The sequence below is a fragment of the Peromyscus eremicus genome, chromosome 10 (assembly GCF_949786415.1).
Source record: "Peromyscus eremicus chromosome 10, PerEre_H2_v1, whole genome shotgun sequence".
NCBI classification, from domain to species: Eukaryota; Metazoa; Chordata; class Mammalia; order Rodentia; family Cricetidae; genus Peromyscus; species Peromyscus eremicus.
The window spans coordinates 57,474,196-57,491,855 of record NC_081426.1 but is presented as its reverse complement, the minus strand read 5'-3'; the positions used below and the strand labels follow the sequence as shown (position 1 = coordinate 57,491,855).

Here is a 17,660-nt window from a genome sequence, read left to right as displayed (position 1 = left end):
AAAGAGTCTGTGGTTTTTTGTTGTTATTGTTATGTGCTTTTTTTGTTTATTTGTTTGAGACAGGGACTCACTATGTCGCTCTGGCTGGCCTTGAACTCACAGAGATGTATCTGCCTCTTTCTTCAGTGTGCCAGGGTTAAAGGCTTGTGCCCACATGCCCCTGTGTTTGCTAGCAAAAGAAGACGTAATGATAAAAGCTCTTGGTGCCTGCTGCTCCAGGCCCCCTTGTGAACTATTCTGTCTCCTTTGATAATCCTTTGAACTAGCACAGGCAACACAAGAATGTGATTTTGGAAGGGAGTGGGACGGGGACCACTATGTAGTCCAGGCTGCCTTCAAACTCACGATCCTCCTGCCTCAGCCTCCCAGGTGCTGCAATTAGAGGCCTAGGACCGCCACAGCTGGCAGAATGTGCTCGTTTGTCATCTAAATCTTTCATTTCTTTTCTTGGAATAGGTCATAAATCCAAATCTACAGCCTTTCTCTTAAGAGGAAGTGACTCGACGAAGCTGAGCGCGTTGAATGTGAGGGTTATCCCAGGTGAGTTCTGCAGCATCAAATGGCGCGCAGGACGGGGATTCCAAAGCCGCGCCCTCTCAGTACGGAGCGGTCTCGAGACCCGAGTTCATTTTAAGCAGCCTTGAGTTTAGAATAAAGGAACTGTGGGCAAATGAAACCCAGCTAAGTACATCTCACGATCAGGGGACAGTTATGATCAAAGCCACCTCCTTAAATAATGGAAAGTTTGCCTAATTGGCAAGAAGCAACTCATGTGAGTAGGCAAGGGAGAGAATGCCGTGGGGGGATGAGCCTGGGATTTATTTTTAAATGAGACAAGATACCATTATTTCTTAGAATTGCAAGAAGTAATTGTAGAGTGGGCAGAGCTTCTGCTGAGGCCTTCACTTCGTGGGGCGTCGTTGTGTAAAGAGAGCTTGTAATAGCCTCAATTAAAAAGCCCCCTGTCCTCTCCCGAGAAGCAGAGAGAGAGAGAGAGTAAGGGGGTCCTAATTAGAGCAGCTAGGAGGCCTGTGAGCACAGATGCTCTGGTTCCAACTTCATCTCTTTCTAATTGCCGGGCCTCCTTTAGAATTCCCGCTGTCAAAGCACACTAAGAAGAAACACTGTGGCATCCATGGGGGAAAGGTCATTTTCTTCACCAAAGAGAAAGGATTTTGTAAAAACTGGAAATGCAACCTAGGGCATCCTAGGCAGCGCTGTACACCACTGAACTATGCTCCCTCAGCCTCCCCCCCCCGCTTTTTTTAATTTTCAGGCAAGCTCTCACTAAATTGCTCAGGCTAGCCTTGAATTTACTGTACAGCTGAGGTGGGGCTCAAATCTGTGACCTTCCCGCCTCAGCAGGATAGGTCTGTGTCACAGGCCTGGCTTGCAATTAGTTTTCATTTTAATCTCTTCCAGCCTGTGTGACAGTTCCTGGCTATTCTCTCTCTCTTTTTCTCTGTCAGACAAGGTGCTACTATGTAGCCCAGGCTGGCCTCAAGCTTGTAGTTCCCCTGTCTCAGGGCCCCCATGGTCGGATTATGCTCATATGCCTGGCAAGAAAGAGTATTTTTGACTCCTTGAAAAACCACAGAATCGAGTGATGTTCCTCATATTCTTTGTCTCCAGTGGGTGAACAGCCCCTTTGCCCTCGGTGAGAAGCTTGACCAACAGGAAGCTTCAGCTCTGGTGTGCAAATTCTTTTCAAACACAAGAGGAAGCGTGACAACCCCCTGCCTTCCACTGCAGAGGACAGCAGCCACCTAGAGACCCACCCAGCCTTCCACTGGGCACTGGGTGCCCAAGGCTCCCACTGAAATAGGTGGTCATACAGACCCTTGGTCTGGGAACAAGTTATTGTGGGTGCACCTAAAGATCTCAATTTTAAATATTTTAGACTTCCTAGTTGGTATCAGTCATGGTTAGTAGTAAGCATTAGTTAGAAAATACTTAACATCAGCTTTCTAGGAGTCAAGTTAATGGTTCACAAAAAATTTTGTGGTTCACAAAAAATTTTGTTTAATTAATGATATATATATATAAAAATCCCCAGAGTTGTTTTAAGGAGAAAAAGTTTGTTTTTTTTTTAAAGGGAGAAAATGATTCTTTGTTCGTGTCGCTTGTTGAGTGTACCTGCTCGTACCCCAGCTCTGCTGAGTTTTGTGGTTGTCTGAGGAAGCCTGGCCATTTCTGTTTTCTAGCCATAATTCTGAGTACAGCAGTCTTGTCTGAGAGCAAGTCAATTGTTCCCCTGTCACCTCAGATAATTGTGGGAGTCACAAATTTTAAGGCCTGGCTAGTGACAAGATGAACCTCACAAGTTATATTTATGAGCCTGTGGTTTTGCTGCACCCAGAAAAAGCTGTCTCAGGTCCTGCCTTCTCTGAAATGGCTCTCACTAAAAACCCTCTGGCTTTATTACCAGGCTTGTTGTAGTAATGCTCAGGGCAGACCCAGGGTGATGACCTTTAAAAAAAAAAAAAAAAGACTGAGACTCCTTTTGAGGCTTAGCATCTTCAAAAGAAAAAGAGGTAGGTCCTTCTTATTTATATTCCTTTAACCTAAATAAACCCCCTTCCCCATTCTAAGCTGCTCTTTCTGAGAGGGAAGTGGAAAGAAAATCATGTCTCCCCCGAGCGCTGTTTTTAAGGCTGCTCTTTGTCATGATGGATTACAGGCAGCAGCTCCAGAGGCAGAGGGGAAATGGGCCGGCATGAGTCGCTGGAAACACAGTAACATAAAGAAAAGAAAAGGAATTCAAAAAAGCAATGCCTGTGTGTCGCATTCAACAGAGCCTGCTGGTGGGGCCAGCCACTCAGACCAGGATGGCTTTGTGGTTCATAAATTACAAAACTAATGTCGTCATACAACCGCGCACACACACACACTGAGATGCAGAGAGGCTCATCCACCGTCTATAAAACAAACAAGGAGAACTCTCCATGACCCTATCCTGTTCAGAGCCTGCCACGTAGTAGAGCCAAGGGGAAGAAGTGTGCCTCTGATACCTTCCTCCTCGCCTGAGAGTCAGGACGGTTCCTGTTGTCTGTTTCGGTACTAATTTCCTTAACATGTTATTTGTTCACTTATCATCACATGGGAGATGACTTTGCTTTGCCTATCCCTGTATCCCTCACTGTAGCATAGCTTTTGGAATGCCATTCATTCATGATAAAAGTTTATGAGACAGCACAGCCCTAGGGAGAAACAGGGATAGAAAGGGTGGGGGTGGGTGAGCAAGAATGAATCTTCCCAGGTGTAATGGCATACACCTAATCCCAACACACCGGAGGCAGAGTCAGCCTGATCTCTGTGAGTTCAGAGTCAGACTGGTCTACATAATGAGTTCCAGGACAACCAGAGCTACATAGTGAAACCCTGTCTTGAAAAAAATGCCAGAAATAAAATTAAAAATTGGAAAAGAAATGAATCTTAAGGATGGGAAAGGCAAACATGAATGCACAGGGCAAGAATGATCAGAAGGAACATAATTCTCCTTCACCGAAATCAGGGACAGAAAATTTGGTAGAATTGCTAAGGATATGGAAGAACAATGAGAAACAATGACCATTTTAAGAAAGGCATTTTAAAAGAGGTGTGTGTGTGTGTGTGTGTGTGTGTGTGTGTGTGTGTGTGTGTGTACACGAGCACGTGCACGCGTTTGTCCACAAAGTACAGACAAGGATGTTGAGTCACCAAGAGCTAGAGTTACAGGTGGTTGTGAGCTGCCTGATGAGCTTCAGGGCCTTTGGGAGAACCGTGAGTACTGTTAACTGCCAGACTACCCCTCCAACACTTGAGGAAGGCGTCTTGAGAAATATTAGTTACATTTTGTTGCTGTGATAAACAGGACCAGAAACAACTTTCAAAAGGAAGAATTTATTTCTGCTTATGGTTCTAGAGGGATAAGAGTCCATCATGGTGGGGAGGCACAGCAGTGGAAGCAGGAAGCTGAGAGCTCACATCTTCGAGCCCAAAGCACGAAGCAGAAGGAGCAAACTGGAAATGGTTCAAGTTTTTAAACTCTCAAAGCCTGCCTCTAAGAACTCACTTCCTCCAACAAGGTCATACTGCCTAAACATCCCCTAAAGAGCAACATAACTAGGCACTGAATTTGTTTAAATATGTTCTAGGAGAGATACTCCCATTCAAACCACCATGGTAGCCTTAAAAGGGACCTCTAAGGTCTACAGCTTTTGCCTAGTATGAAAGGGATCCTAGATTTAATCTCTAGCAATACAAAAAACTAACAACATCATTAACAACAAAATACTCTGGAAACAATGATTGATGGTTTGAGAAATCAAGACCAAGGCCATAGGAAGTGCCCTAGGACATAAAAGAATGGGACACAAACACTGCGAAGTTTTTTGACGACTGCAAAAGATAATTGACTGGGGAAATCAGCAAGTTGTCTGTAGAAGCCTTAGCAAAAATTAAGGAATCTGATACAAGAAGATAAACAGGAGTTTAGGAGGCCAAAGTGGCAAACAGTATAGCCCAAGTCATAGCCTGGAAATTGGGATGGCAAGAAAGTGCTTCCTGGTATCTCTACTGTTGGGTGTGCCATTTGGCCAGACAGTGGCTTTGAATCTTTCCCTGGATCACACGCCCAAGGAGGAGCATCTGGGAGAGGGATTATCATCTCTTTAGATTTCTAAGTTCTTTTTTAGAAAGTTTTTAAAATTTATTTTTATTTATGTGTGTGCGCCTACTCTTCTGTAGGTGCACCATGTTCATGCAATGCTTGTGGGGGCCAGCAGGGGGCATCAGATCCTCTGAAAATGGAGTTACAGGTAGTCATGAGCCACCTAATGTAAACGCTGGGAACCTAACCTGGGTCAGCTGCAAGAGCAGCAAGGGCTCTTAATTGCTGAGTCATCTCTCCAGCCATTGCCTTCTGTGTTCTTGAGATGACCCATGAGATGTCCACCTGTTTTCTGGGCAGCCATTCTGTAACATCTACCCCAGGTTTCTGACATCATTGCTTCCGCTCCATCCAGCTGCCCGAAGGGGAGGCAGAGTCATTCCACATCTTGCCTCAAATGGTGAAATTGTCAAAACTCAAAGCTCTTCTCCTTTAATTCTCTAACGAAGTTTTACTCAACTCTGACCACCCACCGACCATCCCAGCAAACATTGGTACTCTAGGCAGAGTTCTTCCTCCACAGGATCCCCAGCACAGTTAAAGAGCATCTATTCCAGGCTGCCTTAGAGAAGAGAAACCCTTGTTGTATCAAGCACTGTGCTGATATCTGTGCCGTACTTTCACACAAATCAATGCTTAATTTCATAAGTGTTTCACTCTTCCTCTGATGAGAAAACCCAGTCTCAGAGAGTTTAAGTAACTGGTTTACTGGTTAAAGTAACTAAATGTTGATGAAGCAAAGACAATGGAATTTTATGATAAATGATTGAAGTTACTGGTTTGTAGGTAGTGCCTAGCAGAGTCAGGATTTAATCAGTTCTTTCCAAACAGCTCACTCTGTAGCACAGTCTTCAACAGGAGCAACCTGGGGATCAGGCTGGTTCATATCAAAGCTCTTCTTGCTCTGTACATCTAACCCTGGAAATGGAGATGAAGCATGTTCCCTCTAGAAAGCTGTAGCAGCGTGTGTGACAGTGTGAGTTCTCACAAGAGACGATTCAACATGGGTTAAAAGCATTTTCTTTCCTGCAGTTAGTGTGGGTGGGCTCTAGGTAACACAGAGAAGAGAAAATGGACTTTTACCATGAAAGAGGCTTAGTGAGAGTCAAAAGTCGGGGAATGGCCTGATTCATAGTACCCCCAAATAAAGCTAATGGCAATGTAAAGTTACAGTTCCCAGCATGTTTACGGCCAGGATAATGAAGACCGTGCAGGTTTCAATCTCCTGTGGTAGAGAAGAAGATAAATGACTGAATCCAGATGTTTTTTGCAACTGAACAAGATCACACGACAATTTAGTTTTTACCTGCTTTACCCATAATATTGATGACTCTTAAAATGCAGGTTGGGTTCATAAAGCAGAGAAGGTTATAGCTATCTGCTTAGTTATAGACTAGATCAAAATAGAAAGGATGACTCTCTTTGTAGGAGGAAATTCATACGCATGAAGAGTCCACAGCTGGAATAGAATGATTTATTGTAGGCATCATTCATCGAATGCCTTTATGTGACAGCCATTTATACCAGCTCTGGAAGAACAGATTGCAGAACATATGCTCTGAACATGTCCTCCATCTTTGCCCAGATGGTCCCTGCCTGGACCCTCAGGCCTCCCTTGCTACCCACCATGAACATCCCCATTCCAACCCAGCCTTTGTCTTACGATGTGGGCTTAACTGACACTTTCCAAGACAAATAAACAATCACAACAAAATTAAGTCAGTCAGTTACCAAAACGTTTGCAAAGAAGGAGGACCTCAATTCAAGAGTAGCCAGGACCTATAGGAAAAGCTCACTATGGTGACAGAGACAGGCAGGTCCCTGGGGCTCACTGGCCAGGCAGCCTGGACTCCTTGGGTGAGCCTCAGGCCAGTGAAAGACCCTTTTTCAAAACAAAGCAGCAGCACAGGGTGGAGAGGGCCTGAGGAGGAATTCCGTGCCTGATCTCTTTATGCATACATACATGCTCACTTGTGCACACACATCCATGCTCCTGCACACACACAAGCACCCACCCCACCCTCCTTTCACATACACAAAAAGGAAAATGTAACTGAGCAAGTTGTTTGGAGGCAAACACATAAAAAAATTGATGGGGAAAACAGGCTTCCCAACCAAGGGAAGAAGGCTTAGCTATGCTCTCTTGTGGGAGATGGACCTGGTGTTGGATAGGAAACCCAGCAGGAACAAAGTGATGTGAAAACACTTTGCTGGTTATACGGAGGGAATACAAAATGACATTGGAAGGATGAAGTGCGGTTAGATCCCAGATGTCCCAGATGTAAAAGACCTTTGAAAAAAGTCCTTGGGGGTATGGTGGGGAGAGGAAGCATCACATTTCAGGGCAGCCTGGACATCGATTGACACAGGCAGTGTGATAAGGGCCTTCCTCTACAAATCCATTCTGTTTGTGAGACTCAGTCAGGTTGAAATCCACACTGGGGTTCTTTTAAATTTTTTAAAGCTCTTTGGAGGTTCCTGAAAAACGTCAAGTATTTGGGTGAATTGACAAATTCCTGAAAAGACATTGTATAATGTTTTAAAATATTTCTGACAGCTTGTGTTGCCTTAACTAGAGTCGGTGAATTAATAGAATTTGAAAGAAATTCTGTTTTCCAGTGCAGTGGGAGAGGAAAAATTTCACCTGTCTTAGCCATTCTGAAGAAGGTATTAAAATGGCACATATTAATCTGACTTTGGATGTTTTAAAAATCAATCTTTAGAAGTTTTGCTATTAGCATGTGAGTTGCATGACTTTGGACACTAGGGGAAACCAAAGATAACGTACCACTGGAGAATGTTCCAGACTAGCCATCATTTTGACAGGTAATAGCTTTTCATACTATGTTATGGTTATACTGTGCTATAAAACATCCACAAACTGAATCCACAAGCAGGCGATGAGCGGTTGGCTCTCCATCCGGAAGGACTTTATTCATTCTCTATGATAATTACTTCATTTTATGAATAGGCTCTTTTGCTATAACCTTTAAGAAGAGCAGTCTCCAGATTTCAAATTACAGAAGGCCCAAGAGGTCTTGTCAAGGGTTGTCTAAGTAATTATTTGCACAGAAAATTGATTCTGAAAGCTTTCATGTGCACCCAAGTCACTTTGGAAGTCTAGAACATCCAGGATCCCCGGCTTCTAGGAAGGGAGATTCAAATCCAACAGATCTGGGACAGAGCCTGAGAACCTGTATTTTTAATCATCGCCTCTGGTGACATTTAGGCTGAGATCTGTTGATATATTAGTTTCTACTATGTAACCAATTACTAGAGAATTAATGGCTTAACACAATATGTACGTGTTGTCTCTGCTTCTGTGGGTTGGAAGTTGAGCACTCCTTAGCTGAGTGTGGCTCAGCTCAGACTCCCAAAGCCGAACAAGAGGTCAGCCATGCCGCAGTCTCATCCACAAGTTCGTGCCTGGCAGAATTCACTTCCTTACTGCAGTGTACTGAGGACCTTGGCTTCTTGCTGGCTGTGTACCAAGGCCAATCACAGCCCCTTCATGTCACCTACTGTCCCACACGACTGTTTGCTTCTTTAATCCAGCTAGAATCTTTCTAATCTTGGGATCTTGATCTGAGAAGACTGGGTCTCTCTATGGAGAGCTTTATTATGAAATCAGGATCAGACCCACTCAAGATAACCTCCCTTTTCATCAGCTCAAAACCAAACAGTTTGGGATGCTGATTACATCTGTAAAACATCTTCATCTTCATCCCGTAGTAGAAGCTAATCACTGTTTCTGGGAACGCTGGTGTGAGGCTGGGCCGACAGAGGTGGTACCCTAGATGTGGTTGGTGTTTACTGTCCAGGAAATTAAATCAAAGGATGCTCAGGGCTCTAGTGCAAGGGTTCTGGGAGGAGACAGCAGGGAGATGGGGGCTCTGGGCCCAGGTAGAGACTGTTCCAGATCTCATCTGATTCTCTTGGTTAGGGAAGTCTGGTCATTTTACCCTTTAGAAGACTAAATGTGGAATAAATGCTGGCTTTATCGGTGATTTCAGCTCTGCCTCAGATTGTGTTATCAGGAAACGGGGTGAGAAGCTGAAGGAAGAAATGAAGGCCCACACGGAGCGAGTGAAGTGGGTTTAAAGTGTCAGAACCATCCGAAGGACATTGAATGAGTGATAGAAACTGCCCAAATCCTTTTTAAATGGAGGGCAGGGTTCTCGTCCAACACGTCCATATTACAGTTTCTTGTTGCCTTGCTATTGACTGACACGGCTCTCTGTCTTGAACTACAGAGTCCACTCGAGGGCTGCCCTCAGCCCAGGTGGTGGAGGTGCTCCCCCCAATACCAGAACTCGAAGTCACTTCTGCAGTGCCCCAGCGGGATCAATACCCACGGTGAGTGATGCTCGACCTTATTGACGATTTGACTGGTGCATGATAAACACGAATGGGTTCAGGGAACTCTGCTTGACCCTCATCCGCATTTCTGTCTGGGCGGCGGGCACAGAAGTGATAGACTTGAGAAGCCGGCCCACTGGAATCAGGTGACACTAGTGGAAGTCCCCATTTTCTCCAAGATTTAGGAAGGATCAGCAGGCTAATCTCTCGGTCTATTAGACTAATCTCTCAGTCTGTTCAGCTGTCCCTGAAATGTCAGCTCATCCCTTGGCATCGCTGTCCTGGAGTTGAGCCGCAAACCAGCCAGAGCATGAGAAAAGGGAGCATGAGATTTGTGCGGTTGAACCCATCCACCTAGTCACTGAAATAAAAGTTCAAACTTAGCATACTCTAGATGAGTGTGCCTTGATTGAATATGTTCTAATCGAAAACGATGCTCAGAAGTGTCTTTGGGATGCTCTCCCTTCATTCGGCAAATATGTCTTAAGCGGCTACAACGACATGCGGCCATGTTCGGTGTGTAAAGATGGCAACAGAAATGTGGAGGAAAAGTGGTGAACTCTGGGTACCTTCCCATTGGGCTTCATCATGGCTGGCCTTGTCACTAAGACTTCATAGCACTTGAGAGGTTATCAGCCCAGGCTCTAGCAAGAAAATGGTGTTTTATTCAAGTTGAATAAGTCAAGAAGAGTTTAATAAAGGTTCTATTAAGAGAAGATGTGGAAACTCCAGGGGCAGGGGGAGAGAATGTTTGTGTGGGAAGATTGTCTGATAAGAGGTTTGACCTGGATCAAAGGATACCTTTGGTAGCCCTGACGAGAGAGAGAGAGAGAGAGAGAGAGAGAGAGAGAGAGAGAGAGAGAGAGAGAGAGAGAGAGAGAGAGAAACAAACAGAACCGCAACAACACAAACCCTGGCCTGCCTTTTCTCAACTGTGCCGGTGTTCTCCACTGGCCAAGGCCAACCAGAGATAGAGAGACTAAGCCAAGCTGAGGTGGCCACCGAGCCAGTAGAAGGAAGTGGAGAGCAGATCTGGAGAGGTAATTAAAGATTCCGCCCAAATGGCCAGTATGCAAGGTGGAAACCTAGCGACACGGTTTGTGTTCACGAAGAAAGTCTGGCAGGGTCTGCGGTTGACTAGAAATCCCCAGGTTTGATTAATGAGTGTGCCGAGAAAACACTCCTGAGCGCTGTGTCTGATTCCTCCCGCGCTGCTCCTCATGCCGGGACTATTCAAACTCACGGATGGATAAACATGTGCCACTTTGGTTATTTGCTCAAATATGAACTTGATGTCAAGAACTCTACTCATTGGCAAAAGTAACATGGCCGTTAGTGGGGAAATGAGAGTCGAGGAGCTGCAATCCCAGTGACAAGTGACGGTGGAGCCGCCAGTCAGAGGACAAGATGCCCAGCTTTTGCTAGATCCTAAATAAACATGTGGAGTGGAAGACTCACTCCACTGCTGTCCCACCATTACCATGGGCGGTCTTAACAGACAGAGACCTGCACCAATCTCCTCTTTCCACTGAGAAGATGCCAAAGGTCCTGTGGTAGCAGAGGCGAGAGGAATCCCTAGCTTTCCTCTGTCCTACACTTACAAGTTTCTCGTCACTCCAAGGCCATCCTTGTAGGGATACGCCAGGGGCATCGTTGTATAACACAGTAGTGGAGAGAGTCCCCAGTTAGTGACAGAGGAAGGTATTTCATATTATAGAATACAGTGTTTGAAGTGAATGATTTAAAATTGTTCTCTACTAATTCTAATTTTGGACAGTACGTAAGAGACTGTTTAGGTGAATAATATTTGTTTGCATGAAAAAAATCCCTTTCAGGCTATCCTTGGACAATCTGGACCAAAGACTTTGAAGAGTCTGGGTCTGCTGAGGAAGTACGGCTAGGTGAAGAGCAGCAGTGAGACCCTGACTGATGAGAATCAACTGGAGAGTGTCTCCCTGACCCACGAGATCAAGGTGACAGGAGTGTGTCAGGAGCTGCTATGAACCAAGGACAAACTGATGGAGCCATGGGAGAGCAAGAGAGTGCTTACCTCTAGCACCCATCATTATCCCGCTCAGCATGGACCTGAGGACTTCATCTTGAAAAACCAAGAATGACCAAGGAAGAAAACCCTCTCACTGGGTTGTGCTGCAGGTGCAGGATGGTTTTTCCTACACAGATGGACAGTTTCTATTTGGTAAATTACTTAAGAGGGCCTGTGTATTTGTTCATACATTTATTTACATTTATACATCTTGCCTCCTTTTGGCATAAGGCTGTTTTTTTTTTTAATTCAAGGATACTAAAATAAAAAGAACTTTAATGAAATTAAAATTGAGTATTTAAATTTGATAACAAATGTTTCCTCTGATTCTTTTGGCTCTCATATTTGTTATAGCCACCATGGATATCATGAATAAATCATAGGTATCAGTTTCAATAAGAAGCATGCATAGACAAGAGGTCAGCTCTTCATATTGAAATGTAAACCAGTTTTTCCCAGAGTTAAGATGGAATGGGGTCTTCCAATATTATTATGTGACTGAAGTTGTGTATCTGAACAGCAGAAATGAGGAAGCCATCCTGAGTTCCCCTGACCTATCTCCTATGAGACAGGTAAAATAAATCTTTCCCTGACTCTCCACAGAAACAGAGTCTAAGACCCCATGGGAGAGGTGGTTCTCTCATCCCCAAGCACAAGCAAGCAGCATCCTTATCTCCAGAGATTCAGGGCAGCTGTAGAACTGCAACAAACAGGCCTCACGAAGTCCCATCCCTGCTAATCATCATTATAGCTCCCAACTTTCGCCCTCCATGTTCTCTGTCACTCTCTATCCTTCACCAAACACACTCATGTCTCGGGCTGGGGACAGGGTTCAGTGGGTAAGATGTTTGCTATGTAAACATGAGGAGCCAAATTCTTTCTGATCCTCAGCACACACACACACACACACACACACACACACTCACATGTACACACACACATACACACACACTCACATGTACACACACATATACACACACTCACATGTACACACACACATACACACACATACGTACGTGTATACACACACACACACACACACACAAAGCTGGTTACAGATCTGTGACTCCAGCACTGGGTAGTGGAGACAAATGGATCCTGGGGAGGTTGTTATGTAACCGAAATGACCAGCTCCAGACTCGGTGAGAGACACTGTCTCAGAAGACCTGGTGGAGGGCTGGTGACATGGCTTGGCAGGCAGGTTGCTTTCCGTCAAGCCTGAAGACCCGAGTTTGATCCCTGGGACCCACGTGGTGTCAGGAGAAAACGGACTCCCTCAGGTTGTCCTCTGATCTCCAAATGTGCAAAGTGGCATGTGTGTACACAATATATACACAAAATAAATATTATTAATGATGATGATGATAAGGTGGATATAACAGAGGACAACACCTGCCGTTGACCTCTGGTCTCTCTGCCGTTGACCTCTGGTCTCTGTGTGCACACGTTTGAGCTTGTGTTCCTACATACACGTAAGCACATGTATGCATGCACACACACACACACACACACACACACACTCATTCTTTGGGTTGTCATTTTTATGTAAAGACTGTTGGGCCAAATAAGATTTATTTAAGTAAGTTATATATTCTCTTGTTAATTTTTGTTAGACGGATCTCATGAGCTTGGACTTAGATTGGCAGAGGGGAGAGAGAGAGAGAGAGAGAGAGAGAGAGAGAGAGAGAGAGAGAGAGAGAGAGAGAGAGAGAGAGAGAGAGAGAACATGCTCTGGTCAGCAGGCTTGGTAGCAGGCGCCCTTGCCCACTGAACCATCTCATTGGCACTTTTCCTCTCTTCTTACATAAGCAACTAAGGGGAAAGTTTATATAAGAACTTGTTATTCTTCCTTTCGAGATCACAAACTAAAATGTTAACTTTAAAACTTAGGGGCTGGAGAGTTGGCAAATGGAACTCAGCTCATCTTACTCTGTCTGGGTATCCCTAATTAATAGAAGAGTCAGCTTGGGTCTCAGGTTCTTCTGCAGGAGTTTTGGCTCCCCACATGGTGAAGTATGGATATTCTACAGTTTCTGAGGAGTAAATTACTGTTTCTCTTCACATTCCCTATTATGCCCTGACAAATGACGTGGGAATCAATGGGAACTTGGCTTGCGACAGGCATACATTAAGTTTCGGGTTCTGTTAGACTGTGGCAGCTTTCAGAAAGCTAGTTCCCTAACTTACATTCAATATTACTTTAATAAACAGTGAAATCTGCGCCAAGGTGTAGAGAGCTGGTACCCTGCCCACGGGGCTCACCGCTGGACACGAAAGAGCAGGTCATTGTGCTGGCGTCCTGCAAAGATTCGAGCGGACAGAATTGCTTCCGGTTGTGGGAAGCCGCTTCTCAGGAAGGTGGCTTCCTCGGATGTCTCAGCATCATCAACCCTCCTAGGTGTATATATTCCTCCACACCATCCTTTTCCTGGCTATTATTTGCAATTGTTTTTGGAGTTACTCATATCTGGCTTTCTCTTTAGATGAGAGGCCGCACGAGGCCAGGGAACATCCCGAGTCTGCGCACTGGAGCATCCGGGTCTGCCGGTATAGTATTTAGTTCACAGTAGGGTCTTCATACATTTTGTCTGGATGAAGAACCATTTATGAAGCTCCCACCAAATGCTGACGTGAGCCACGTGCTTGCCGCCAGTTCACAAGGACATAGGGAGACAGGAGCTGTTTTCCCCAGGGAGCTCACTCATCTGCCTTCCTCCTCAGGGCGGCCTCCTCATGTTCCTCCTCCGTGCACTTCAGGCAGAGGTATCCAGAGGGAGCAGGGCAGGTGGAAGACTGCCTGAGAGAGGGGGCTGTAGCCAAGCTCACCATTGCAGCCTCTCTTCTGGGAGAGCAAGGGTCTGGGTAGAACGCGTCTCACAGGACGCTTCGGATGGTGATTGCTGCCAGGACATCTCCCAGAGCCTGAGGAATCTGCTTCCATCTCCACTCAACTAAGGCTAGCTAAAATAAACCCGTGGTCCTTGATGTCTTCATAATCCATGGCTTCCTATAGCTAACACTGACCCTCGCCTTTAGTGTGTTATGAGCTTGACTGAACTCACTCCATGGACTTTTCACATAGTTTAGACTGAATCAAAGCTGTCTATGACCCAGACTTCTTTGCTAAACTGTGAGAGGGGGAAGCATGACCCAGTGACGGGGACTCACTTCTTCCTGCTCTGTTCCTTACTTGAAGTCCCCATTCTGGCTGATAACTGAGTTACAAAGTCATTAAATGGTTACTTGTAAGGGGATAGGATTACAGATTTACACACCAGGGTCTTCTAATACGATGATGTCCTTTAATAAACATGATGGGGGGGGTGCTGTCCGTAAGAATTCATCATATGGAATTGTACCCAGTCATGAAGAAAAATGAAGATCTCAGGAAAATGGATAGATCTGGAAAATAGTATATTAACTGAGGTAATCCGGGCCCAGGAAGACAAATACATGTTTTTTTCTCATATGGATCCTACCTGTTAATGATTGTTTGTATGTATGTATGTATGTATGTATGTATGTATGTATGGGGGCGTGGCATGAGACTGGAAAGGGAACCATAAAAATAGAAAAAAGAAATGTTGAGGAAGGGGGTAGGGTCATAGAATACATGTGGCATGAAAGAATAAAAAAAAGGCTGCTGAGGTGGAGGGATGCCAGGGGCTGGGGAAGAATGGAAGGGAGAGATCAACAGGAACAAATTGTGCTTGAAAGTACTATAATGAAACCAGCCAGCTCAGCCCACAGTTGCTGTCCATCCCTGAGGGAACTCGGGACAGGAACTCAAAGCAGGAACTTAGAGGCAGGAACTGAAGTAGAGGCCGTGGAGAATCGCTGCTTACTGGCTTGCTCAACCTGTTTCCTTATATAACTCAGGACCACCTGCCCAGTGGTGGCCCTGCTCTCCCACATCAATCATTCATCAAGACAACACTCCACAGACCTGCCTACAGGCCAATCAGGTGGAGGCATTTTTCCAATTGAGCTTCCTCTTCTCGGATAACTCTAGCTTGTGTCAAGCTGACAGAAAACTACCAGGACAGGTGGCAAGCTTAGGATAAGTGATGTGAAAGGCGTGCTTGCATTTTAAAAATCTGGCTATGATCTGGGGACAGGGAGAAGCACTTCCAGACTCTGGTTCTAGTCTGCCTGCCAAGACTGTGGTTTTGCTTATTTATTTTAATTTAATAGCCATCTAATACACTCATACATGGCAAACAAATACATATAAATATGACATGTTATCAGATAAACTTAGAGGTCTAAATGATCTAAAAGTATCTAAATGATGCTTTAAAAAATTCCTCTGTGAATTATATACTTATGCAATGAGAATTACATACATTAGTAAAAGTAGAATGGTTAGTCCAGAGGTTCCTGTGAAATGAAAGAAAAGATGTAGCATGCATGATCAGGCAGGCATAAAAAATAATAATACTTCAAAAATGAGGGCTGGAGAGATGGCTCCGTGGGTAAAGAGCTTGCCATGCAATTAAGGAGCCTGGAATTTTTATAGTTAGTATCCATGTCCATTTGAGCAGATGCGGCAGCCTGCCTATAATCTTTGTTCCAAAGGCAGAGACAGGAGCCCTAGAGCAAGCTGGGTAGTGAGACTAGTCAATCAGTAAGCTCTGGATTCAAGTGAACTGTGCATCAATATATGAGAGAGAGAGATTGATAAAGACATCAGCACCAACTCCTGGCTTCTGCCCTCCCACATGCGTGCACACACACGTTTGCTCATACACATGTGAACACACAAATGTATAGCACACATACACACACACACACACACCATCATCATCATCATCATCCACATGATTTTGTCCTCCTGAGAGTTATGACTATTACTGGACAGGTCTGGGGAGATGATATTGCTTTTTCTGGGGAGATGTTTTGTGGGTTATCCCTTAAGATCCTTCAAACCATGGAAGGCTCCACTGAAATGACTTCAGTCTCTGGGAGCTCCTGGATGTCAGGTCCAAAGGAAACTCCAATTCCCCAAACTCCACAAGACAGTCCAAGTATCCAGAAACAAGTTCAACCCGGGCTCCAGGAGGCTCTCTGGTGGTTAGATAAAAGCCAGAATCCCTCAGGAACTTGTGAAGCCAGTTCCTGTGCGCCAAAAGGAGTCATTTCCTTTGTCTCCGTCAAAAGGGACACAATTCACACATATCTGTGGCACTTTTCAGCACATCAAGGTCCACGCTAGCCTCCAGGCTCCCTCAGTTCCTACTCACGAGTGCTTGTTCCACATCTCCGAGCCTCCACACCAGTCTCCCGGCCCTTCCTTCCCCCAGCTACTTCCCATCTTATAACTCAGCTATTCTCACTTTGCTGTCTCTGTTGGGGATCTCCAGCTTGCGAGGGTGGAGGGCATAGGGGTTATGGGGATGGGGGTGAGTTGGGGTGGGTGGTGTGGCATTCCAAACCCTGCCCTCATCAGGCCAAGCAGCAGCTCCCTGGAGCTGCCCTCTCCAGACCCCACCCAAAGAACGCCCGCCAAGTAGCGGCTCCAGCCCTGGAGGGTGTTTAAGGTCCGGCCCATAGACTTCCTCTCCTGGTTTCCTCTTGTGGTTTCTCCTCTTTCCTGGGACCACCTAGGGGGAATGTTTTGCTCAGATTGAACCTGGATTTACTAATTTGGGACTTATTACATCCGTGAAGTTACTCACCCCAGGGGATTTGAACTTATCAGTCTCTGTTCCCTATTCTTTGCTATTCTCCCCTCCCACAGATTGCTGTATCCAGTCTGCTGGCCGTGGTCAATCTGTTTCTTCCTGTGCTTGGAACTCCTCCAGATGCCTCTGGCTGTTCTCTCCCTCATCTCCACCATAAAACCTTCCCATACTATGGCGAGGTCATGTTGTCATTTGAGACGCTGGTCACGTCCTTACTTAGAGGTCCTTTCCTGTTTCTGTTTCTAGAATTGCTTTCTGTGGCCTGTCATGTACATCCAAGATCTATATTGCTTTATAAAGCCGCAGACTGTTGGAGCTGCGAGAATACAGCAACCCAAGTTCAACACCCTCTTTTTCCAGCACAGGACGTTGAAGTCTCCAAGCAGGAACAGAACTGAAGGAAAAGACATGGTCTCCTTCCCTCAGAACTGGTGTAGGACTGATTTTATTATTAAGCCCTTTTAAACATAAAGCATAGCCTCTTCCTTTATCCCTTTGTCTTTGAAGCTGCAATATTTAATAGAGGATAATGACTTAGAAGTTCTGATATCCCCACAACCGACAGTTTGCTTTGAGTAGTGTAAGACTGATTCTGGGTAGTCTTTTCGGGGATCTGGCAGCTGACAAAGCCGGATGTCCCTGCCTGTCCTTATAAGGAACTGCACTCGGGCTCTTGGGAAGGAAGTGGTTGGCTCTAGGGAAGCCTATGGGCTGGGCTTTCCAAAGTTTACAACTTGCAGCTGGCCCCTTCCAGCTGTGTGCCTGGGGAGGAACTTCTTCAATCCTGTCATACGAAGTCCATTGCTGCTCAGTGTTTTCAGGGGTGCTCGGCCAGGCACAGCTCAGGTGAGCATTGCCGTCGCTGCCCCGGGTTGGAGTGAGATTTAAGAAGGGAGTCCGAGCTACAGGACTTCAGACATGC

At 45.4% G+C, this 17,660-nt stretch overlaps 1 protein-coding gene across 1 annotated transcript in view; it reads left to right on the top strand.

Annotated features, from left to right (window-relative positions):
- The window catches only part of Tmem156 (transmembrane protein 156), a 36,784-nt gene extending 25,491 nt beyond the window's left edge, over positions 1-11,293 (top strand). The window contains exons 5-7 of the mRNA XM_059275070.1: positions 457-540; positions 8,905-9,007; positions 10,846-11,293. Of these exons, the coding sequence (XP_059131053.1) occupies positions 457-540; positions 8,905-9,007; positions 10,846-10,879 (221 nt within the window). The 3' untranslated portion in view covers positions 10,880-11,293. The remainder of the gene's footprint in view (positions 1-456; positions 541-8,904; positions 9,008-10,845) is intronic.
- The last annotated feature ends 6,367 nt before the right edge of the window (positions 11,294-17,660 follow it).